General features: G+C 37.8%; 1 protein-coding gene across 1 annotated transcript in view; it reads left to right on the forward strand.

Annotated features, from left to right (window-relative positions):
* The first annotated feature begins 2,150 nt into the window (after positions 1-2,150).
* Positions 2,151-27,519, forward strand: part of SHISA6 (shisa family member 6) — a 1,135,433-nt gene continuing 1,110,064 nt past the window's right edge. The window contains exon 1 of the mRNA XM_053710428.1: positions 2,151-2,704. Within this exon, the coding sequence (XP_053566403.1) occupies positions 2,151-2,704 (554 nt within the window). The remainder of the gene's footprint in view (positions 2,705-27,519) is intronic.

Below are 27,519 nucleotides of genomic sequence, written 5' to 3' on the forward strand. Positions count from 1 at the left end.
ACAGTGCCCACCTAAACACACAGCTACATACTAGACACAGTGCCATCTGACATATACAGTGCCCACCTAAACACATAGTTATATTCTAGATACAGTGCCATCTGACATATACAGTGCCCACCTAAACACACAGCTACATACTAGACACAGTGCCATCTGACACATACAGTGCCCACCTAAACACACAGCTACATACTAGACACAGTGCCATTTGACACATACAGTGCCCACCTAAACACACAGCTACAGTCTAGATACAGTGCCATCTGACACATACAGTGCCCACCTAAACACATAGTTACATTCTAGATACAGTGCCATCTGACATATACAGTGCCCACCTAAATACATAGTTACATTCTAGATACAGTGCCATCTGACACATACAGTGCTCACCTAAACACACAGCTACATACTAGACACAGTGCCATCTGACACATACAGTGCCCACCTAAACACACAGCTACATTCTAGATACATTGCCATCTCAGACATACAGTACCCACCTAAACACATAGTTACATTCTAGATACAGTGCCATCTGACATATACAGTGCCCACCTAAACACATAGTTACATTCTAGATACATTGCCATCTCAGACATACAGTACCCACCTAAACACACAGCTACATACTAGACACAGTGCCATCTGACACATACAGTGCCCACCTAAACACACAGCTACATACTAGACACAGTGCCATCTGACACATACAGTGCCCACCTAAACACACAGCTACATACTAGACACAGTGCCATCTGAGACATACAGTGCCCACCTAAACACACAGCTACAGTCTACATACAATGCCATCTGACACATACAGTGCCCACCTAAACACACAGCTACAGTCTAGATACAGTGCCATCACATGCAGACAATTGCCATATTGGCACAAATGCCAACCTAGACTCAGTGGTAAAGTAGACATACACTTGTGCACCTAAACACCCAGATATAGACCCCTGTGTCTGTCTCTCCCTTGCCCTGTGACGACTGAATGAAGTGATGAGGGGACACCAGGCCCTGTTACTGGGGGCGGGTTTACATCTCATCTCCCCTCCTCTCCACTCTCAGTGCAGGCAGCAGAATATTGTGTTCATTCAGGAGCATTGGGAACATCTGCAGATACAGCCAGGAATGGTAAGTGCAGGGATGTGGGTCTCTTTACCTCCCTCATACACAGCATGTTCCATTTAGACAGAATATTAGTTTTATATTTTATTATGCAGCTTCTGTATTCCTGTGAATGGGATAACACACATACATGTTATTGCTAGTGTGTTTAGTGTTTATTTGCATCTTTTCATGCTAAATAACCCAACAAACCTCTCTTTCCTAATAATATAAATGTGTTTGTTGCAAAGAGGGGGAAACGCTTCCTAAACAGAATAAGCTTCACTGACAGGTTGTCAGCCTTGGAAAATTAGTCAACTGGTACCTAAGATGCTAAGGCTCATGCGAGTAGGTTCCTTGCAGAGCCCAGTCTGGAGCTGAGCTTGTTTAATAGGAATAATCACTGAACAAAATCTTAAGGATTCATTTTTTTTCTAGATTGTTTTCCTTGTGACTTTTTAGGCATCTGCTGCCCTGGCAAGGATAAAAGCTATGTGAAATCAATAGGATTCCTTTCTCATCTCTTCGTCTTGGGAATAATCTGCTTGATGCATGCAATCTGTAAGCAGCCCACACTTTATGTATCTTGTCCCTTGTTGTAAGGGGGGGTTTGTGCTGCTGACCATGTTGTTGAAATGTGTTTCTTTTTTGTATTTCTCATACTGTGTTTCTTTCCCCCTTATAGCCATTTGTCCTAAGGACATGTTGTGTTTGTGTAAGGCAGATTCTGGCAGGATTGGGGGCTTCTCTCATCAGAATCAAACACTCATCATTTTAAGATGTATCTCTACCATAAAAGCTTAAATACCACCTGCAGGATAACCCATGTGACCAAGTGCCAAAGAGAACAGACTCCATACCACGTCTGAAGGATACATATGTTGCATAAAGGAAAACAAAATGGAATTGTGGACAATATCTTGATAATGCAATGCTGGATGTAAGACTGTAGATAGCAGCCAACCTATAGATTGGCACAGGCAACTTTAATAAGGGTTAGCATTATTGGAGAGAGTCAATAGCGACTGAACATGAAGTGGTATCATTTGCTGCTTCTTGTGATCTACTTGGATCCACTTGGTCTACTTGACCATTGCGAAGCAGCGGCAAAGGCTAAAGGTAAAGGTCAAGGTTCAGCTAAAAAAGTCCCCCCCAAAGGGAAAGAACTCAACAATACAGCTGTGCCTCCAGTGGTTACCCCCAAAAAGGTGAGAATTCCCATTGCAATAGCGTATGAGAAGTGTATGGGTTACTATGATGTCAGTGGACAATGGGACAAAGAGTTTGATTGTAACCACACCGCCTACCGATACTGTTGTGGGACTTGTTCTTTCCGATTTTGCTGTGACACCAAAAGCAAAAGAATAGATCAAATTTCCTGCAAAAAGCCAGTATGGACCGTTACAACCAGCACTAACATTATTGATGTTGTAGAGGTTGATGCATATGACCCCCTCAATGACAAAACTAACACTACAGTCTTTATCACATGTGGGGTCATTGCTTTTATATTTGTCGTTGGTGTTATGGCCAAGGTAGCGTATGACAAAGCCAGACGTCCGCCTCGAGAAATGAACATTCACAGGTAAGTGGCTCTCAAAAAAACCCATGGTGCATAATTCTACAATTATTGATCTAAATCAGTTTAAGGTTGTTGTCTGCTCCTTGGTAAAGAGTATGTGCGATTCTTAGGATAATATTTTGTACTTTTTTTCATTTTTGTTACGTTTTTTTGCACTTCCTGATGTAAGCAATTAATAACTGTGTGTTCATTTATTTTGTTTTATGCCACAATTATAAATAGAAATATACCTGTAATAAGTTTTCATATTTACTTTACAATAATATTGATCCTGCTAATAATGTTTAACTCCTTGACTGCCAATGCAATGCAGCCCTCTCTGGTCTGGGGTTAATAGAGCTACAGTACTGCAAATAAAGAATAAAAGCATTTCACATAAAAACAAAAAACACCTATAGACTTTCCTCATCAACGTGTAATTTATGTGTTGTTTAATCATTCAGTGATGGTGTAAATGTGGTGTAAGTTATTGTGATTTCTGTACTATTTTTTGTACTTTATATTAATATTTCTATACAATATTTTGTTCATCACTGTGCCAATTTGTGCCAGAATTGGCCACAAACTTAAATATCAGGGGTTCCAGGGGTATCTCATTTCTACTTAGTTAGTTCTAAATCCTCGTCACCACCTTTAGCACTCACCTTACTGTGTGCTGGGCATGTTAAACTGGCGCAAGCTGGCACATTCAGGGCAGCTGGAGTATTATATGGTGCTACAGTGATTTAGTAAGTTAGCGTAATAACCTGCTGATTAGTGTTGGGTCAGTACTGCAGTTGGAGCATATTTACACAGCCTCATATTAAATCACAAGAACATAGTGTCACTTTATGAAATATTTTCCTTTCTTAAGTGTCATTTTCTGGGGCCTTTGACTCATTGACAGGAACTTTTGTGTTAACTCTCCTCCTACAGAGTCCCCCAGAGTTTCAGAGTTTCAGTTAACCATTCCAGGATATGCATTAAATCCCCTTTACTGTTATTATATAACTTGGTTATTAAATGTAATTATCATTCATCCCTTGTCTCAGTCCCAGTGCAATCATCAGCTGTTCCTAAAAGTGCATGTGCTTTAACTCCATCATGCAATACTTGTTAACCTCTTGCATGACAAACAGGTCTGCAATGGATTGTACTACAATGTGCCTAGGGGTTCTTTACTAGCCTAGGGGTTCATTATTACTACCTAGGGGTTCTTAATTAGCCTAGGGGCTCTATATTACTACCTAGGGGTTCTTTATTACTACCTAGGGGATTCTTTATTAGCCTAGGGGCTCTTTATTACTACCTAGGGGTTCATTATTAGCCTAGGGGTTCTTTATTAGCCTAGGGGTTCATTTTTACTACCTAGGGGTTCTTTATGAGCCTAGGGTTTCTTTTTTTACTACCTAGGGGTTCTTTATTAGCCTTGGGGTCTTTATTACTACCTAGGGGTTCTTTATTACTAACTAGGGGTTCTTTATTAGCCTTGGGGCTCTTTATTACTATCTAGGGGTTCTTTATTACTAACTAGGGGTTCTTTATTAGCCTTGGGGCTCTTTATTACTAACTAGGGGTTCTTTATTAGCCTTGGGGCTCTTTATTACTATCTACGGGTTCTTTATTACTAACTAGGGGTTCTTTATTAGCCTTGGGGCTCTTTATTACTATCTAGGGGTTCTTTATTACTACCTAGGGGTTCTTTATTAGCCTTGGGGCTCTTTATTACTATATAGCGGTTCTTTATTACTACCTAGGGGTTCGTTATTAGTCTAGGGGTTGTCTCGGGAAGACAAGATGTTTGTTTCCACTTTGGTAGCAAAAGGATTAAGTATTGATGTATGTTTTATATAGGTCAGCAAAAAGGGGTTTCCTTTGTGACAGCAAAGGGGTTAATAACTGTATGATTTATGGGTTAACAGCTCTGCAAAATTGCTTGAAATCTATATGTGCAAAGGGTTAATTTATTCAATATGTTCACCAGTTGCATCTTATGAGCTTATTCTTACAAGTTAATTCTTAACTACAGAATGTCATAGAGTTAAGCTCCATTTGATGTTTTCATTTACTAAATCACTATTGTGCAGCTATCTCTGTACATATAAATGTGGTTTTGCAATCACTGTAATATTAGGAGATCTGTAGATAAAGATAAAATTATATTATTTTGACAAGATACTTTACTGCATATAAAAACATTTCAGTCATAGTATAATGTACATTTACACAGAAAGTCACTAACAATGATTTAGATTACACGTTCATAATTTGCAAAACAAAATATACTAATCATTTAAAGCTACTTGACATTTTCTTGCAGTAGTGATTCTTTTGACTCATCTGTGGTACCCACCCAGGTATCATGTTTAATTCAAACTTTGAGACTCCTGAGTGCTAGAGGAGAGACAGACATTAAAATACTAATTACAAGAAAAATACATTAAAACATTTTGTAAAATTGTACAAATGTAATGCCAAGAAAACACTGACTACACCCACTGCAAGGTATACCTAGGTTAGGTAGTGTCAGTGCAAGGTATACCTAAGTTAGGTAGTGTCAGTGCCAGGTATACCTAGGTTAGGTAGAGTCAGTGCCAAGTATACCAAGGTTAGGTAGTGTCAGTGCAAGGTATACCTAGGTTAGGTAGAGTTAGTGGCAGGTATACCTAGGTTAGGTAATGTTAGTGCAAGGTATACCTAAGTTAGGTAGTGTCAGTGCCAGGTATACCTAGACTAGGTAGTGTCAGTGCAAGGTATAGCTAGGTTAGGTAGTGTCAGTGCAAGGTATACCTAGGTTAGGTAGTGTCAGTGCAAGGTATAGCTAGGTTAGGTAGAGTTAGTGGCAGGTATACCTAGGTTAGGTAATGTTAGTGCAAGGTATACCTAAGTTAGGTAGTGTCAGTGCCAGGTATACCTAGGCTAGGTAGTGTCAGTGCAAGGTATAGCTAGGTTAGGTAGTGTCAGTGCAAGGTATACCTAGGTTAGGTAGAGTTAGTGGCAGGTATACCTAGGTTAGGTAATGTTAGTGCAAGGTATACCTAAGTTAGGTAGTGTCAGTGCCAGGTATACCTAGGCTAGGTAGTGTCAGTGCAAGGTATAGCTAGGTTAGGTAGTGTCAGTGCAAGGTATACCTAGGTTAGGTAGTGTCAGTGCAAGGTATAGCTAGGTTAGGTAGTGTCAGTGCAAGGTATGCCTAAGTTAGGTAGTCTCAGTGCAAGGTATACCTAGGTTAGGTAGTGTTAGTGCAAGGTATAGCTAAGTTAGGTAGTGTCAGTGCAAGGTATACCTAGGTTAGGTAGTGTCAGTGCAAGGTATAGCTAGGTTAGGTAGTGTCAGTGCAAGGTATAGCTAGGTTAGGTAGTGTCAGTGCAAGGTATAGCTAGGTTAGGTAGTGTCAGTGCAAGGTATAGCTAGGTTAGGTAGTGTCAGTGCAAGGTATACCTAGGTTAGGTAGTGTCAGTGCAAGGTATAGCTAGGTTAGGTAGTGTCAGTGCAAGATATACCTAAGTTAGGTAGTCTCAGTGCAAGGTATACCTAGGTTAGGTAGTATTAGTGCAAGGTATAGCTAAGTTAGGTAGTGTCAGTGCAAGGTATAGCTAGGTTAGGTAGTGTTAGTGCAAGGTATACCTAGGAGAGGTAGTGTTAGTGCAAGGTTTACCTAGATTAGGTAGAGTCACTGCAATTGTAAACATGCCCCTCTATAGCTGCCTGCTAGTCTCCTCTACAGACTAGCCTCTGGTCCTGATCTACATCTCTCTTCATCTTAAGGAACTATAGCCTAATACCATCCCCTGCAATGTGTCACATTGTTACAGACTTAGTCCTTTGTACAATGAGATATTCAGTCATAAAATAAATAGCACCAATTGCACTGAAGTTCTACCTTAATTCACATTATATAATGCTGCTGTGTCTAGTGCACCAGGCAAGCCAGGAACAGATCACAGATTATCATCTGCTTGATTTCCAGTTTTGGTGAAAGTTTGTCTAGAAATAATACAAGAAAAAGAGAGACTGGGAAATATTTTAGTGAATCTAGCCCTGTGTATAGATTGTTACATATGTATTGGTTTGTTTTTACATCTAGACAAGCTGTACGGTAACTTACTTTATTTGTGTAAATACTATCATAAAAAGGTTAGGAAAACACTTCAGAGAGATACTAATAACCGATAATAATAATAATAATAATAATACTAAACCCAAATTGTTTCTTTCATGATTTAGATAAAGCAGCGACTTTCTAATTAATCCTATTATAATGTTTTCTTCGTTCTCTTGGTATCTTTATTTGAAAAGCAGAAATAAAAGGTTAGGAGCCGCCCATTTTTTGTGTGTGTATGTGTGTGTGTGTGTGTATGTGTGTGTGTATGTGTGTGTGCATGTGTGTGTATGTGTGTGTGCATGTGTGTGTGCAAGTGTGTGTGCATGTGTGTGCATGTGTGTGTGCAAGTGTGTGTGCATGTGTGTGTGTGCATGTGTGTGTATGTGTGTGTGCATACTAGGGCTGCAGAATCTGTTGGCGCTCACAAGTAACCGATAATAATAATAATAATAATAATACTAAACCTAAATTGTTTCTTTCATGATTTAGATAAAGCAGCAACTTTCTAATTACTCCTATTATAATTTTTTCATTGTTCTCTTGGTATCTTTATTTGAAAAGCAGGAATATAAAGCTTAGGAGCCGCCATTTTTTGTGTGCATGTGTGTGTATGTGTGTGTATGTGTGTGTGCATACTAGGGCTGCAAAATCTGTTGGCGCTCTACAAATAACCGATAATAATACTAATACTTGCATATGTGTATATTAATATATTTGTGCATTTGTGGGTGTGTATGTGTGTGTGCATACTTGCATATGTGTATAGTAGTATATGTATGCATGTGTGTGCGTGTGCATACTTGCATATGTGTATATAAGTAAATTTGTGCAAGTGTGTGTGTATGTGCGTATACATACTTGCATATGTGTATATTAGTATATGTATGCATGTGTGTGCATACTTTCATATGTGTATATTTGTGCATGTGTGATTGCGTAGGTGTGTGCAGGTGTGTGATTGTGCAGGTGTGTGCAGGTGTGTGATTGTGCATATGTGTGCAGGTGTGTGATTGTGCATATGTGTGCAGGTGTGTGATTGTGGATGTGTGTTCAGGTGTATGTCTGTGCAGGTGTGTGATTGTGCATATGTGTGCAGGTGTGTGATTGTGCATAAGTGTGCAGGTGTGTGATTGTGCATATGTGTGCAGGTGTGTGATTGTGCATAAGTGTGCAGGTGTGTGATTGTGGATGTGTGTTCAGGTGTATGTCTGTGCAGGTGTGTGATTGTGCATATGTGTGCAGATGTGTGATTGTGGATGTGTGTGCAGGTGTGTGATTGTGCATATGTGTGCAGGTGTGTGGTTGTGCATATGTGTGCATGTGTGTGATTGTGCATATGTGTGCAGGTGTGTGATTGTGGATGTGTGTTCAGGTGTATGTCTGTGCAGGTGTGTGATTGTGCATATGTGTGCAGGTGTGTGATTGTGTATGTGTGTGCAGGTGTGTGATTGTGTATGTGTGTGCAGATGTGTGATTGTGGATGTGTGTGCAGATGTGTGATTGTGCATACGTGTGCAGGTGTGTGATTGTGCATATGTGTGCAGGTGTGTGGTTGTGCATATGTGTGCATGTGTGTGATTGTGCATATGTGTGCAGGTGTGTGATTGTGGATGTGTGTTCAGGTGTATGTCTGTGCAGGTGTGTGCAGGTGTGTGATTGTGCATATGTGTGCAGGTGTGTGATTGTGTATGTGTGTGCAGGTGTGTGATTGTGTATGTGTGTGCAGGTGTGTGATTGTGCATATGTGTGCAGGTGTGTGATTGTGGATGTGTGTTCAGGTGTATGTCTGTGCAGGTGTGTGCAGGTGTGTGATTGCGCATATGTGTGCAGGTGTGTGATTGTGCATATGTGTGCAGGTGTGTGATTGTGCAGGTGTGTGCAGGTGTGTGATTGTGTATGTGTGTGATTGTGCATATGTGTGCAGGTGTGTGATTGTACATATGCGTGAAGGTGTGTGCAGGTGTGTGATTGTGCATGTGTGTGCAGGTGTGTGATTGTGTATGTGTGTGCAGGTGTGTGATTGTGCATGTGTGTGCAGGTGTGTGATTGTGTATGTGTGTGATTGTGCATATGTGTGCAGGTGTGTGATTGTACATATGTGTGAAGGTGTGTGCAGGTGTGTGATTGTGCATGTGTGTGCAGGTGTGTGATTGTGTATGTGTGTGATTGTGCATATGTGTGCAGGTGTGTGATTGTACATATGTGTGAAGGTGTGTGCAGGTGTGTGATTGTGCATGTGTGTGCAGGTGTGTGATTGTGTATGTGTGTGATTGTGCATATGTGTGCAGGTGTGTGATTGTACATATGTGTGAAGGTGTGTGCAGGTGTGTGATTGTGCATGTGTGTGCAGGTGTGATTGTGCATATTTGTGCATGTATGTGATTTTGTATATGTGTGCCGGTGTGTGATTGTGCAGGTGTGCAACTGGGCATGTGTGTGATTGTGCATATGTGTGCAGGTGTGTGATTGTGCATATGTGTGCATGTGTGTGATTGTGCATATGTGTGCAGGTGTGTGATTGTGCATGTGTGTGCAGGTGTGTGATTGTGCATATGTGTGAAGGTGTGTAATTTTGCATATGTGTTCAGGTGTGTGAGTGTGCATGTGTGTAATTGTGCATGTGTGTGATTGTGCATATGTGTGCAGGTGTGTGATTGTGCATATTTGTGCATGTGTGTGATTGTGCATATTTGTGCATGTGTGTGATTGTGCATATGTGTGCAGGTGTGTGATTGTGCATGTGTGTAATTGTGCATGTGTGTGATTGTGCATATGTGTACAGGTGTGTGATTGTGCATGTGTGTAATTGTGCATGTGTGTGATTGTGCATATGTGTACAGGTGTGTGATTGTGCATGTGTGTAATTGTGCATGTGTGTGATTGTGCATATGTGTACAGGTGTGTGATTGTGCATGTGTGTAATTGTGCATGTGTGTGATTGTGCATATGTGTGCAGGTGTGTGAATGTGCATATGTGTGAATGTGTGTGCAGGTGTGTGATTGTGCATATGTGTTCAGGTGTGTGATTGTGCATGTGTGTAATTGTGCATGTGTGTGATTGTGCATATGTGTACAGGTGTGTGATTGTGCATGTGTGTGCAGGTGTGTGATTGTGCAGGTGTGTGCAATTGTGCATATGTGTGCAGGTGTGTGATTGTGCATATGTGTGCAGGTGTGTAATTATGCATATGTGTGCATGTGTGTGATTGTGCATATGTGTGCGATTGTGCATATGCGTGCACAAATACATATTAGCTCACATGCAAGAATACATATTAGCACACATGCACACATACATATTAGCCCACATGCACACACATGCACTAATACATATTAGCACACATGCACAAATACATATTAGCACACATACACATATACATATTAGCACACATACACATATACATATTCACACACATGCACAAATACATATTAGCACACATGCACAAATACATATTAGCACACATACACACATACATATTAGCACACATGCACAAATACATATTAGCACACATGCACAAATACATATTAGCACACATACACATATACATATTCACACACATGCACATATACATATTAGCACACATGCACAAATACATATTAGCACACATACACATATACATATTAGCACACATGCACTAATACATATTAGCAAACATACACACATACATATTAGCACACATACACATATACATATTAGCACACATGCACTAATACATATTAGCACACATACACATATACATATTAGCACACATGCACTAATACATATTAGCACACATACACATATACATATTAGCACACATACACATATACATATTCACACACATGCACAAATACATATTAGCACACATGCACAAATACATATTAGCACACATACACACATACATATTAGCACACATACACATATACATATTAGCACACATACACATATACATATTCACACACATGCACATATACATATTAGCACACATGCACAAATACATATTAGCACACATACACATATACATATTAACACACATGCACTAATACATATTAGCACACATGCACTAATACATATTAGCACACATACACACATACATATTAGCACACATACACACATACATATTAGCACACATACACACATACATATTAGCACACATGCACACATATACATATTAGCACACATGCACAAATACATATTCACACACATGCACAAATACATATTAGCACACATACACACATACATATTAGCACACATGCACAAATACATATTAGCACACATACACACATACATATTAGCACACATGCACAAATACATATTAGCACACATACACACATACATATTAGCACACATGCACACATACATATTAGCACACATGCACAAATACATGTTAGCCCACATGCACAAATACATATTAGCACACATACACACATACATATTAGCACACATGCACAAATACATGTTAGCCCACATGCACAAATACATATTAGCACACATACACATATACATATTAGCACACATGCACAAATACATATTCACACACATGCACAAATACATATTAGCACACATGCACAAATACATATTAGCACACATACACACATACATATTAGCACACATGCACAAATACATATTAGCACACATGCACATATACATATTAGCACACATGCACACATACATATTAGCACACATGCACAAATACATATTAGCACACATACACACATACATATTAGCACACATACACATATACATATTAGCACACATACACATATACATATTCACACACATGCACATATACATATTAGCACACATGCACAAATACATATTAGCACACATACACACATACATATTAGCACACATACACATATACATATTAGCACACATACACATATACATATTCACACACATGCACATATACATATTAGCACACATGCACAAATACATATTAGCACACATACACATATACATATTAGCACACATGCACTAATACATATTAACACACATGCACTAATACATATTAGCACACATGCACTAATACATATTAGCACACATACACACATACATATTAGCACACATACACACATACATATTAGCACACATGCACACATATACATATTAGCACACATGCACAAATACATATTCACACACATGCACAAATACATATTAGCACACATGCACAAATACATATTAGCACACATACACACATACATATTAGCACACATACACACATACATATTAGCACACATGCACAAATACATATTAGCACACATGCACACATACATATTAGCACACATGCACAAATACATGTTAGCCCACATGCACAAATACATATTAGCACACATACACACATACATATTAGCACACATACACACATACATATTAGCACACATGCACAAATACATATTAGCACACATGCACACATACATATTAGCACACATGCACAAATACATGTTAGCCCACATGCACAAATACATATTAGCACACATACACACATACATATTAGCACACATACACACATACATATTAGCACACATGCACAAATACATGTTAGCCCACATGCACAAATACATATTAGCACACATACACATATACATATTAGCACACATGCACAAATACATATTCACACACATGTACAAATACATATTAGCACACATACACAAATACATATTAGCACACATGAACAAATACATATTAGCACACATGTACAAATACATATTAGCACACATACACAAATACATATTCACACACATGAACAAATACATATTAGCACACATGAACAAATACATATTAGCACACATGTACAAATACATGTTAGCACAGATACACACATACATATTAGCACACATGAACAAATACATATTAGCACACATGCACAAATACATGTTAGCACAGATACACATATACATATTAGCACACATGCACAAATACATGTTAGCACAGATACACACATACATATTAGCACACATACACAAATACATATTAGCACACATGCACAAATACATATTAGCACACATACACATATACATATTAGCACACATGAACAAATACATATTAGCACACATGAACAAATAAATATTCACACACATGCACAAATACATATTAGCACACATGCACACATACATATTAGCACACTTGAACAAATACATATTAGCACACATACACATATACATATTAGCACACATGCACAAATACATATTAGCACACATGCACACATACATATTAGCACACTTGAACAAATACATATTAGCACACATACACACATACATATTAGCACACATGCACAAATACATATTAGCACACATACACATATACATATTAGCACACATGCACACATACATATTAGCACACATACACATATACATATTAGCACACATGCACAAATACATATTAGCACACATACACATATACATATTAGCACACATGCACACATACATATTAGCACACATGCACAAATACATATTAGCACACATACACATATACATATTAGCACACATGCACACATACATATTAGCACACATGCACAAATACATATTAGCACACATGCACACATACATATTAGCACACATACACATATACATATTAGCACACATGCACAAATACATATTAGCACACATACACATATACATATTAGCACACATGCACACATACATATTAGCACACATGCACAAATACATATTAGCACACATACACATATACATATTAGCACACATGCACACATACATATTAGCACACATGCACAAATACATATTAGCACACATGCACACATACATATTAGCACACTTGAACAAATACATATTAGCACACATACACACATACATATTAGCACACATGCACAAATACATATTAGCACACATACACATATACATATTAGCACACATGCACACATACATATTAGCACACTTGAACAAATACATATTAGCACACATGCACACATACATATTAGCACACTTGAACAAATACATATTAGCACACATGCACAAATAACAACCACTAAAACCACACACACAAGTACAAATACACACACAAGTGCACAAATGCATGCACATGGACAAATACACACACACATATACTTATTTCAAGTTTTCCATGGCAACTAGGATGATGGTTTCTATTGTACAATAATCTCTGTGAAAACGAGTCTGTGGGTGGGAAAAGCTACACATTATTTCACTTAGTTCTTTGATAACAGAGAAACAGTGATTCTGATAAATTCATTAAGGAAAAAAGATTTAAATTACCCAGCAAGCACTAACTGTAAAGCACCTTTCACTTGCTCAGCTAGTGAGCTAAGAAGGAGTTAAATAGATTTTACTGTAACAATAATGTGATTTAAATATAATTAACACTTTGCCTTCCAAAAAGGCTGCAACGCACAAATAATATTGTGTAGTCACCTTTGTCAGCCAAGTGGTTAAATGTCTAATTAATTCAGTAATTAGGACAAGGCAATCTATTTCCAGTTTACATAAGATCATTATTTCCTTTGGGTTAAACTGATGTTATCTCTGCTAATAACATAATTCCCTTGTTTCCCCTAAAACTGCTAATACATGTTGTATTTTTATATTAACCAATACTGCACACTAACAATTTCATTTAAATAGTAAGCTACTCTTTGTTTTTAGCTTTAGTAAACAATATGTTTTTAATGATTTCATATCAAGTTAGTATGAAAATGTAATTGTGAATTTGTGCTGAATCTTCATTTTTCTATCATATTTAAATTTAAATATATATATTTTTATCATTCTGTTGTAAAATTGCAGAAAGATAAGATCCCTCTGTGCTGAGATTCTATTAAGATTGCAGCTTTTCACAAGATGAATTGTTCTCTACAATGTACAGACTGCTCAGAATTTGCTTATACAACAAACTACTATCCCAATTCACAGACAAATATGTTTGTTTTTAATATGTTGCAATTTGTCTAATTGCTTGCAAATAACTGTTGTAGGCATTTGCTTTTATATATATATATATAAGAAGCACATGTAAAAGATTCAAAGGTTACAGATATCTGTTGTGTGTTACAGTAATTTTACAATATGTATCACTCAGGTATTAACTCTGTATGCAGTCTACTGAGGTACTCTCCTTCAGCTTGTGGGCTACTGTGCATTTGTTGAGTCATTATACCATAGATACAAAGATGCAATATTACAACCATTTTCTTAAGTTTACTGCTAATCACCCCCTTAGGTGGGAGTACAATTAGAGCCCAATATAAAAGAGACGGGTAATGGTTCTTGGGTCAATATCAACCAATCAGGCACTGACATCATGTGGGTGTCAGGGGGTAACTATAGACAAGGAAGAGAGTTATCTTAGTGAATAAACATCTGTGAAAACAACAATCTTAGGTAATAAGGACGCCTGAATGTGGTGCTAATTGCTGGGAACCATATTAATATGTATATTAAAGTCATTTTCTGTATGCCTAGCATTATATCACAGCAATTAAACACTGCAGGTTAAATATCTGCAAGAAATGTGTTATGCAACTTGCTCCCTCTGTGAATACAACGCTGCTAGGTCACTGGCATGGAAAATGGTTCTTGTGCACAGATTTTAGCCCACCACCCCACCACTGTGCCCATGAATATGTTTATATCAAGAGCTACTGAACTGATCACTGTATAGTAGGGTCAAGGGACTGAATTCCATGTTACACACTTTGGTCTTCCTGGGGGCGGTGCAAAAAAATTAGTTTTCAGATTTAAATTACAGGAAAAGCAGGTGAATAACAAATGAAAGCCTACTAGAAAGTTTGTTTTTTACTCTACATGATTAAGAATTTTATGGGAAATTACATTTTAATCTAGTGTAAAGTATCTACCTATCATCAGAAAAACACATTTCCGTGTTTCATAAACCAATGTCTAAAAATCTGACTATCTGACCAACACCCTTAATAAGATCTGCTACATCATGTTGCTGGTGATAAGACAAATAACCAGATTTATTGCAGGACCCCCTTTGGCTTTAGCATTTAGTGGTGCTCATTACTGGAGCGTGGTGGGCTGTGATTATGAGTTGTAGAGTGGGCTAGTTTTTCTCAGGGTTTGCTGAGTATCTCTGACTACTAGGCTGGAGAGAGAAGAATGGATCAAAGAAGGAGACGATAGGGAGATGACCATGTAGCCTATGGATATCAGTACTGCAGAATCTGTTGCTCACACCATGGTTCTACTGCAAGTTCAGGAGACACCAGAACCTTGAGGAAAAGCTCAGAATGTAGCGGATAAAATCGACATCAAATAGCACAATCTGATAAATAGAAGATGTTCCGGCTCTACAGGAATCACGTTGTTTCTCTGCAACATATACACAAAAAAATAAAATAAAGCAGCACGTTGGATTTTGAATTTAATAATGGACTTTTGACACCACCTGGGCTGTATGTGTTGGCTGTGGAAGCTTTTGTATGGATTCCTATCATTATGGTATCGTCTTGTGACATGTGAACTTTGTTATACTTTTTGTAAGAGCCATAAAGTCTTGTTTCTGGCCACCTCATAAGGGAACTTTACAGCAGGAGAGGAAAGGATAAAGGAAGGATAAGGCAAAAAATAAAGGAATTGACTACCCACAAAGAAGAAGCTTAATACCCCTACACCACTCAAACAGCTACACATTGCATTGTGTGAATTGTTATTAGTGCAAACTATATTTGAGAAGTTAGTGGTGGTTTAAGGTCCAGTGGATTTAGGTTTGTGGACCAGTATCTGTGAACTATTTAATGAAGATCTTTATAAGAGCGGTCAGAGGCTCTTGGAAGTTTTGGGCAAATAATTAACATTTCTTGGTATAATGGGGATAGGTATTGGCCTGTGTGGAGCCCGGAGAGAGGAGAGTGGCCAAAACATGTGTAACTGGTTGTCCAGATATGTCTGCAAGAATCGGGTCAATTAATAGAGACTCAAGAAAACTAAAAATAGAGACATTGAATCTACATCTTTTGTTTAGTGTTTAAGGGGTAGGCATATGGATTACAGGTCTAAGCTTTTGTGGGTTTTGACCTGCAGTTTTTTCTGACATAGGGTGTAAAGTTTATAAATAATATAAGTTGCTTTTTAATCTTATTTGCAAATGGCGGAGTAAATAAATAGTGCCCCAGGGGGATAAAAAAAAAAAAAAAAGAAAACAAAATGGTAGATGAGACGGTGGATACACAATAGCTGAGACTGCAGACTTATTGACCATGTGAGCCTGAGATATTGGAGCCTGTTAGTAGAGAACTAGTGGGGTTAATATTTTTGGTATATAGTAACATTTGCCTATTGATTGTATTGCTCATCTTTATTAATATCTTAGTGCATTGAGTGGCATCAAATTTACTGAAGGTAGAACAAATATCTGCTCTTCTGATGTATTGTTTATTTAATTGTTTGCACACATCACTTTTTTTCCTTATATACACTCTCACTAAGTTTTGTAATATATTTGGAATAAGTGTTATTCCAATTTTTATACACTATCTTTTTTCTTTTGAATGGAAAGATTTGTTACCCTGTCAAAAAATAAATCGCCAGCAATGCCACCTAAACAACAAGATAAAAAAGTAAAAACCCCTGATTTAGAACGGAGTCTGGAGGTACAGGGGTTACAGTTGAGCAATTATGATCCCCAAAGCTTGTTACAATAAATATCCGACTTAATTATGCCACAGTTTAATTCGATTTATTCGATTAAAGTAGGGATATCAGGCCTGAAGGAAGAAATTAGACAGTTTTCCAGTAGATTAGTGGAAGCTGAAACAAGAATATCAGATCTTGAAAATCAGATGGATACTCAAGAAAAAAGTTACAAAGGCCAACATGATATTATTAAAAAAAAGAGCTAGAAGATCGCTCACGTAGAAATAATGTGAAAATAATACGATATCCAGAGTCCTCTAAAGATTTACCAGTCTTATTGGGGTTACAAACTTTTGAGGTATCTTTTTTGGTGGAAAGGGCACACAGAATGGGTGCACCCAGAGTGGACACCAATGGTATAAGTAAACCTAGACCCATCATGGTGAAATACTTAAATTTCCAAGACAAGGTAACGATTATGAGGCAATTTAAACAAAAAAGACCAATAATGTCAGGACACGAGAAAATGTTGTTATTTCCAGATTTCTCCAGCGAAACATCACTGAAACGTAGAGAGATGTCCCCTTTTTGCACGGCTCTAATCCAAAAAGGTGTCCAGGCTAGGCTCATGTACCCAGCTAAAATATGTTTTAGGGTAAATAATGAAACTGTGACTCTGAAAACACCTCAGGAAGCTAGGGATTTTATTAGTTCCCTATAGGATTGTATTGTAAGATGTTGATGGCTGGGTACTCTTTTCCCTTTCTCTGGGCTGTTTTCCTTATTCATTTTAGGCCAGAAAAACAGTTTTGAGCCCTGTACTGTTTATGATGATGTTAAAAGACAGAAGAATGTTTACTTTTGATGGGATATGAGTATTAGAGATCTGTACAAGGTTAGTTAAGTTAGGTTGGAGGTATTTAATGTGTGATGTTTCCATGTTGTTTGTATTTCTTTGGTTTTTGTGTCCTTGGAGAGTTTGTTGGTGTGTTTTTTTTCTTTTTTTTTCCCCCCGTTTTTCTCTGGTGTGTTATTGGGTTGTAAGACTTAGAAGAAGTAATGCCTAACATAGTATCCTGGAACGTGGGGGGGAATAACTTCCCCAGTTAAGAGGTCTTTAATTCTAAAACCATTAAAAAAAAAGAACCCTGATATTGCTTTACTATAAGAGACCCATTAACAGGAGGTAGAGATGGCAAAACTCAAATGAAAGTGGGTAGGAGAGGTAATAGCGGCCCCTGGGCCTAAACGTAAGAGAGGAGTAGTTTTAGTTTTAGTTCAGGAACGGGATCCGGAGGGGAAGATTTATTATAGCTGAAATAGAATATGGTGATACTTCAATAATTATTTGCAACGTGTATGGCCCTAATGAACTAGATTTAAAGTTTTGGGATAATATATACATTAAGCTATTCTGGACAGGAACCTGATTATTGCTGGGGATTTCAATATGACAATGATTCCAGTGATGGACAGAACCAGACTTGGTAAGCAGGCTTCAGGTAGAAAAGCAGAAGAAATATTGTTCTGCGCTTTTCTTAACAAATTAAACCTCCATGATATATGGCAAATAAAGAACCCTGACTCAAGAGCATTTTCATGTATACCTAAAACCCATAAAGTAATATCACGTATAGATCTCTTTCTAATTAATGATTCTATGTTGTCCCTAGAACTAGACCCCACGATAAACGATATAGTTATTTCTGACCATGCAATAGTTGGCTTAGCTATAGACGGTATCAGGCATCGAAAGATTGGAGCTAATAATTTTTTTCCAACATATCTTGTGTTAGATACTGACTTTAATAGATTTTTAGTCCATAAATGGAATCAATATAAAATCGACTATAAGAACTATTATCAGAAGATAGAGATCTTTTGGGAAGCGCGGTTCTACGGGGCGAAATAAAAGCTTATTTGGTTAAATGGAAGAAAAAGATGCGGGAGCGGGATATCCAATTGTCAAATGAACTTAAAAATAGCTATACATTATACCTCAATAACCCTAACAATGTAATGTGGACCAGCTATATAAAAGCTAAAGCAGAAAGAGAGGGATTTTTAAAAGTAAAAAGTGCAAAGCAGGATAGGAGGGCAAATGCCTTCTTTGCTAGTTATCATGGGAGGTCAGCAAAATTTTTATCTAAAATAACTAAGGGGGAAAAGAAGGAAGGAAAAATATTACCAGCATTAAAAAAGGGGACACAAGATTTACAACACCAAGTGATTTTTGCCAAACAATGTATGAATACGATCAAGAAATATATACTGTAGGACCCTGTAATGAGAAAGTTAAAGAGCAATTTTGGAACAACGTATCTCTCCCACAATTAACAGCGGAGGAAATGGTAGAATTAAACCAACCTATATCGGATCAAGAAATTTTCAAAGCTATAGACAAAGTTAAACTAAATAAAGCTCCAGGACCCAATCAATTACCTGCTGAATTTTATCGAATACTTAAAAATGAAATTGGAGAAACATTGCGAGACTTATTTAACCACTATTTCACTAAAAATTGCTCACAATCAAACCTCTTTGCTGCCTCCATGGTTATTCTTATCCACAAAAAAGATAAAGATCCCGAAAGCCCTAATGCCTACAGGCCAATATCATTGTTAACCCTTTAAGGACACAGCTTTCAGTTTGCTCAATTGGTTTATGATGGAAAAATTCCGTCACATGTCCTTAAGAGGTTAAACAATGACTATAAATTCCTTACAACAATAGTAGCAGACTGTAAGATAAATTGTATCTTTTAGAATTGTAGTGTGTTGCAAACGCCAAGAGATACAATTTATAACCTGGCAATATGCTTCAAGCGTTTTGCTAAGAGTGAACTCACAGGAAATGCTGCTAGACAAATATGATTCTATTCACACAAACAAGTGTGCAAGTCTGATAAATTCACAGAGGCAAATATGGATAGCTAGATCAAAAATAGAGTTCTTTAGCATAAGATTAATTGTTAATATAAAGACTGAGTAAGTACGGTTGATAAATTAACTAGAAACAACTTGAGAGAATCTGATTAGCAGAGTTATACTTGCGGTAGCCTGTGCTTGGCTTTCCCTTGCAGCATGGAACGCTGTAATGGCGGAGTGAGACCGGAGTTCTTCCTGAGAGCTGAGTGGCTAGTTGCAGTACTGGTCAGGCTGAGAGATTGTTCTGTAGCTTCCTGAAGGAAGGTGAGTTAAAGTCCTAGCGAAGCAGGTGAATGAATCAGCTGCAGCTGGAGATGTGAGAAAATCCTCTGTAATACTGTGGTGGAGCTGCACTTTAGGAGAGAGACTGACAGGCAATCTATGAAATGGATTCAGATGGCTGTGCAGATTAAGTGTCTTTAGTAGAAAGCAGCAATTAGTTAGAAAGTTCCTTTTTGAGGGTTAAATTCAAATAAGCAAAAGTTCAATATCACTCAGTTTGAGATGATAGCAGGAGTGACTTGATTTCAGTGAAGTAGTCCAATCAGAACAAAATAATCAAGCAAAGTAGATCTCAGGAAGTGAGGTTTTATAGGCAGGTGAAAAGGTGGAAGTGGAATGTCTTAAAGGGACATTACAGATCCCCCCCCTCAAAGCATCCGCTCCGAGGATGCAGGCTTAGCAGGATAACGCCTATGGAAAGCATCCAAGAGACGGGTAGCATGAACATGAGACCTGGGTACCCAGGAATCTTCCTCAGGACCGTAGCCCTTCCAACGGATGAGGTACTCCAAATGACCACGGTACATACAGGAGTCGAGTATAGAATCCAACTCAAATTCGTCATGGTCATCCAAGTGAATGGGCGGAGGTGGTTCTTTCGGCCTGCCCCTAAAGGTGCTGGATGTATATGGTTTCAGCAAAGACACATGAAACGTGGGTTGCACCTTGTATCTAGGTGGCAGTTGTAGGGTCACAGAGGTTGGATTGAGTATCTTCTTTATAGGAAAGGGGCCAATGTATTGGTTAGCCAACTTCCTTGAAGGAACAGATAATTTCAGATATTTTATGGATAGCCATACCAAATCACCTAATTTGTAATTCGGACTATATGTTCCTTTAGTAAGATAAGAGAGTCCTGGAGATTGATGAGATATGAAGTGGCTGCTGGTGAAGTGGAACCTATATGCGAAAGTGGAATGCTTTGTGGGTGGTAACCATAGGTAGCATAGAATGGACTGACTTTAGTCAAGGCTGATATTGAGTTGTTGTATGAATATTCAGCTAGAGGGAGAAGAGAGTACCAATTGTCTTGCAAATGTGTTATATAGCAACGAAGATACTGTTATAAAATCCCGTTAATTCGTTCGGTTAAACCATTAGCCTGAGGATGGTAAGAAGTTGTTAATCTAGGTCGTATACATAGAAATGAACATAAAGCTTTCCAAAAATGTGAAGTGAACTGAGTCCCTCGGTCTGTTATGATGGATTGAGGGATTCCATGGAGACGTACTATATGTTTTATGAATGCGTCTGCGGTGTCAGTTGCAGGTGGCAAAGACGGTAGGGGAACAAAATGTGCTAATTTCGTGAGATGGTCGACCACCACCATAATGGTGTTATGGTTTTGAGATACTGGCAATTCCACTATAAAATCCATTGAAATTATTGTCCAAGGAATATCCGGAATTGGTAAAGGTGTGAGTAGTCCAATGGGCTTTAGTTTCTGAGTTTTATTTCTAGCACAGACTGTACATGATACTATATACTGTTGAATGGCATCTGCCATCTTAGGCCACCAAAAATATCTCTGAATTGCTTCCTTAGTCTTATATATACCTTGGTGTCCAGAAAGGGGGTTATCATGGAATTGTTGCAAGATATAAGTCCTAAGTAGTGTAGGTATATAGATCTTGTCATGGTAAGTATAAAGTCCTGTTTTGTCTTTTTGTAGTTGTGGGATGTCTGGTATGTCATCAGTTTGAAGAGCTTTGAGGATATCGTTTTCAAATGGTGTGAGGTTACCTATAATTTTGTCTGGAGGTATGAGACACATGTTATGTTCTGTCTTTTGATTTTGTTCATATACACGTGAAAGACCATCAGCTCTAGAATTTAAAGGTCCTGGTCTGTATGTTATTACAAAGTTAAACCTGTCAAGGAATAATGCCCAACGGACCTGTCGTGACGAGAGGGTTCTACTCTGACGTAAATATTGAAGATTTTTATGATCAGTGTATATTGTGAATGGTCTGTTAGTACCTTCTAAGATATGTCTCCAGACTTCTAAAGCAGTCTTAATGGCCAACAGTTCCTTGTCGCCAATCGTATAATTTAGTTCTGCAGGTTGCAAAACTCTTGAATAGTAGGCAACTGGATGAAGCGTAGTATCTGTACTAGTTCTTTGGGAAAGGATTGCTCCTATGCCAATGTCTGATGCATCTGTTTCTACTATAAATTCACAAGTATGATCAGGGATTGACAAGATGGGTGCTGATGAAAATTTCTCTTTCAAGAGTTTAAAAGATGCATCGGCTTCTGTTGACCAAAATAACTTTGTATTAGTTTTTGTTAGATTGGTCAGAGGTTTCACAACAGCTGAGAAGTTGAATATAAATTTGCGATAAAAGTTGGCAAAACCCAAAAAGCGTTGCACAGCTCTCACTGTTTTAGGTTGTGGCCAATCTTTTATTGCAGATAATTTTTCTGGATCCATTTGAATCCTATCTGGTGTGATGATATACCCAAAAAACTTTATCTCATGCACGTGGAATAAACACTTCTCTAATTTAGTGAACAATCGATGTTCGCGTAAACGTGTCAACACCCACCTAACATGTTTTATGTGTTCAGATGTTGTTCTGGAGTAAATCAGTATATCGTCTAAGTATATTATTACGCAGATATCAATGAGATCTTTAAATATTTCATTTATGAAATATTGGAAAGTACCTGGGGCATTGCACAGGCCAAAGGGCATGACTCTGTATTCAAATAGCCCGTAGCGGGTTCTGAACGCAGTTTTCCACTCATCCCCATCTTTAATCCTGATCAAATTATACGCCCCCTTGAGGTCTAATTTAGTAAATATAGACGCACCGTTAAGGCGCTCAAGGAGTTCAGGGATGAGTGGAAGTGGATACCGGTTTTTAATGGTTACTGCATTCAGAGCTCTATAATCTATAATTGGCCTTAATGTTTGATCTTTGTTCTTTACAAAAAATATACCCGCTGCTGCGGGAGATACAGAAGGTACTATAAAGCCTTTTCTAAGGTTTTCATCTAGGTAGTCTCTGAGATATTGTAGCTCTTGTTGTGATAGTGGGTATATTTTACCAAAGGGGGCATCTGAACCTGGAACTAAATCAATCGGACAGTTGAAAGTCCTATGGGGTGGTAAGGTCTCAGCCTCTTTGATATTGAACACATCAGATAAGTCCTGGTACTCAGGAGGTATGGTAGTCTGTAGTGTAGCTATAGTCTGTTGTGGGAAGCATGTGTTTTTACAGAACTCAGAAGTGAAATGTATGTTCCATTTTTCCCAGTTGATACTAGGATTGTGTTTTACCAACCAGGGTAAACCTAAGATGACTGTGTGAATGGCTGTGGGTATGATGTCAAAGCTTTGAAATTCAACATGACCCTCTTCTGTCTGTAACAATAGTGGGATGGTGTTGTGTGTTACCGGTCCTTTCTGGATTAAAGATCCATCTATTACCTTAATAAAAAGAGGGTTTTGCTTTGAAATTATAGGTATTTTATTTTTTCTGACAAAGGAAGCATCCATAAAACAACCATATGCGCCAGAGTCAATAACAGCTTCAGTCTTGAACTGATGTTGATCCCACTGCAAAGATAGAAAAACGGTAAGTGCATGAGTCTGTTTCTGCAGGGATACAGTATAGATATGGGATGGCTTACCCTTCTTAGTACGTTGTAGAATGGGACAAGTACCCACTGTATGATCTTTACTAGCGCAATAAAGACATAGGTTAGAGGTGCGTCTCCTTGCTTTTTCCTCTGGTGTGAGGGGAGCCTTGATAATGACAATCTCCATGGGGACACTTACTGGTGTGTTTCTGTCGATATAGGTAGCAGTTGGTCTTTTAAATGAGGAGTCAGAAGTCAGTCTCTCAGTGCGGCGTTCCCTTAACCTGCGGTCTAAGGTGATTGCCAGCTTAATAAGTCCTGTTAGGGTCTCAGGCATCTCTACTCTGGTGATTTCATATTTTAAGATGTCATTAAGCCCAAGCCTGAATTGATTTGTTAATGTGATGTCGTTCCACAATGTATCTGTGGCCCACATCTGGTATTCTGTGACATAATCCTCAACAGGACGTTTTCCCTGTCTGAGAGATCTAAGTTTGGTTTCTGCATTTATTTGTGTGTTGGCATCTTCATAAAGTGATGCCATTAAGGAAAAAAATGCATCAAGTGAATTCAAAATCTCATCACTGGATTCAAAAAAATGGTTAGCCCAGGTCCTGGGTTCCCCTGTTAAGTATGAAATAACAGTACACACCTTTATTTTTTCTGTATTATAGGTGCGGGGTTTCATAGAAAAAAGCAGCAAACAAGAATTTTTGAAGTCTCTGAAATCTGACCTCTTTCCTGAAAAGACTGCAGGAGGGTTAATATGTGGTTCAGGAGGGTCTAGATTTCTAGGAGTTATTATTTCCTTATAAACATTTTTTAAAGCAGTGTTCTCAGCTTGTAAGTCTGTGAGCGCTCTTGCCAAATAATCAACTTTTTGGTTTAAGGTTTCAAACTCTGTTTTTATGGCTTGGGAGTCCATATTTATATTTAGGGCTTGATTATTATGTAAGATAAATTGTATCTTTTAGAATTGTAGTGTGTTGCTAGTTGCAAACGCCAAGAGATACAAATTATAACCTGGCAATATGCTTCAAGCGTTTTGCTAAGAGTGAACTCACAGGAAATGCTGCTAGACAAATATGATTCTATTCAGACAAACAAGTGTGCAAGAATAAGAGTGGGTGGGGGTAGGGCAGAGTATAATATATACAGGAGGCTTAGTGGTTAAAGGCAAATAGCCAAATTTGAGTCTTATAATCTCCTAACCATTAATACCTCCTGCCACAGATTTAAAGTTAAAAGCAAAGTACAACTAACAAGTAATTGTAAATAGACTTACAAGTAAGAGAAGGTAACTTAAATCTGTGAAAGAGAACATTCACCAACTCAGCCCTATCAGAATCAAAAATAGAATCTGAGATATAGTTATTAGGAAAAAGGAAAATTATATTTTATCCATTCATACACTAAAATGTATTAGGTAGATAATATATTTAACCACACATACATTTAGCAAAGGCTAAATTAAAAACACTACACCCAAGTTAGGCTGAGATTATAAATTATTCTGAAATCAGCATTTAAAGTATCAAGCAGCATAAGTATAAATATAGACTAAGCCCTTACAATCCGAGGGCTAAATTAAAGTTAGTTTTAACAGATAAGTTATTATGCTGCAAATGACAGACCAACGAGGGTGAGCAAGTTAAAAAAGGGAAAGGCAAAGCTTATCCCAGAGGACCCCTGATGTACGTTTCACAAAAAACGCTTCCTCAGAGGGGTGGTGAGCCGCTGCAAAATATCATATTTATGAGTCTATAAGACCCTCCTCAAGCATTTGGGTTGGGTATGCCTGATTGCCAATTGTGATGTTGTCATTGGCTTATCGTATGTCAATCACAAAAGGTGGAGAGGGATAGGGTAAAATAAGGGGTAGTGGTTCCTGACGTTAGCACAATATCTAACATGGGCGTGTTTGTCTACACTTGCGTCACTGGTGTAGCCCTCATTGGACGATTCTGTAGAACATATGTTCCAAGATTATGTTTACGCCCGATACCTGACATGTCGATAGAGAAACGTAAAATAGTTGCTGCAAAATGAAATTATGTTCATAGGCAGATATATTTGATGCGTCCCTATTGTGTGATGTTAGAAAGGTTATATCACGTAAGTAATATTGGTCAGTGAACACAATTTATTCCTAACCGTTATTGCTTATAAATCAGGAAATTGTTATATGTAGGGGTATGCAACGATTTCTACATAACGAAAAATAATATTTTTAGATTGTATCAACAGACCATGTTTATTGTTGTCATACAGGGACATATCATGGTGTGAGACGATCGATTTGGTTGAATGATCAACCTCCCATATGTTTATATTGGTCATAGGGGGCGTGCCAGAGCGTGATGTATTACGCTCTAATTGGGCAATCCAATATGACATATGTTATGCTTGAGAGCGTTAGTGAGATATATCTTATATAACACCTTATATGAATGATATAGTTATGGCATAGGTCCATATTTTAATCAACTTATAAAAGAACAAAGAAAATGAGTATAAAAATATGTACCGCATTAAAACCTTACGATATTAGATTGAATTAGATTTGTCACAAGTGTCTAAGTGCTGATGATTATTACACGCACTGTCACATAAGGGCTGTCTATGTATATAAACTTAAGCAGCGCCATATGCGCTATAACCTTATAATTATTGTGACAGTACGTGTAATAATCATCAGCATTGTTGATACAATCTAAAAATATTATTTTTCGTTATGTAGAAATCGTTGCATACCCCTACAATTTCCTGATTTATAAGTAATAACGGTTAGGAATAAATTGTGCTCACTGACCAATATCACTTACGTGATATAATCTCTCTAATGTCACACAATAGGGACGCATCAAATATATTTGCCTATAGACATAATTTTATTCTGCAGCAACTGTCCTATGTTTTTCTATCTACATGTCAGGTATCGGGCTTAAACATAATCTTGGAACATATGTTCTACAGAATCGTCCAATGAGGGCGACACCAGTGACGCAAGTGTATACAAACACGCCCATGTTAGATATTGTGCTAACGTCAGGCATCACTACCCCTTATTTTACCCTATCCCTCTCCATCTTTTGTGATTGACATATGTACAAGCCAATGATAACATCACCATGATATGTCCCTGTATGACAACGATAAACATGGTTTGTTGATACAATTTAAAAATATTATTTCTCGTTAGGTAGAAATCGTTGCACACCCCTATATATAACAATCTCTTGATTTATAAGCAATAACGGTTAGGAATAAATTGTGTTCACTGACCAATATTACTTACGTGATATAACCTTTCTAAAATCACACAATAGGGACGCATCAAATATATCTGCCTATGGACATAATTTCATTTTGCAGCAACTATTTTA

Source organism: Bombina bombina, chromosome 1 (assembly GCF_027579735.1).
Source record: "Bombina bombina isolate aBomBom1 chromosome 1, aBomBom1.pri, whole genome shotgun sequence".
Classification (NCBI taxonomy): domain Eukaryota; kingdom Metazoa; phylum Chordata; class Amphibia; order Anura; family Bombinatoridae; genus Bombina; species Bombina bombina.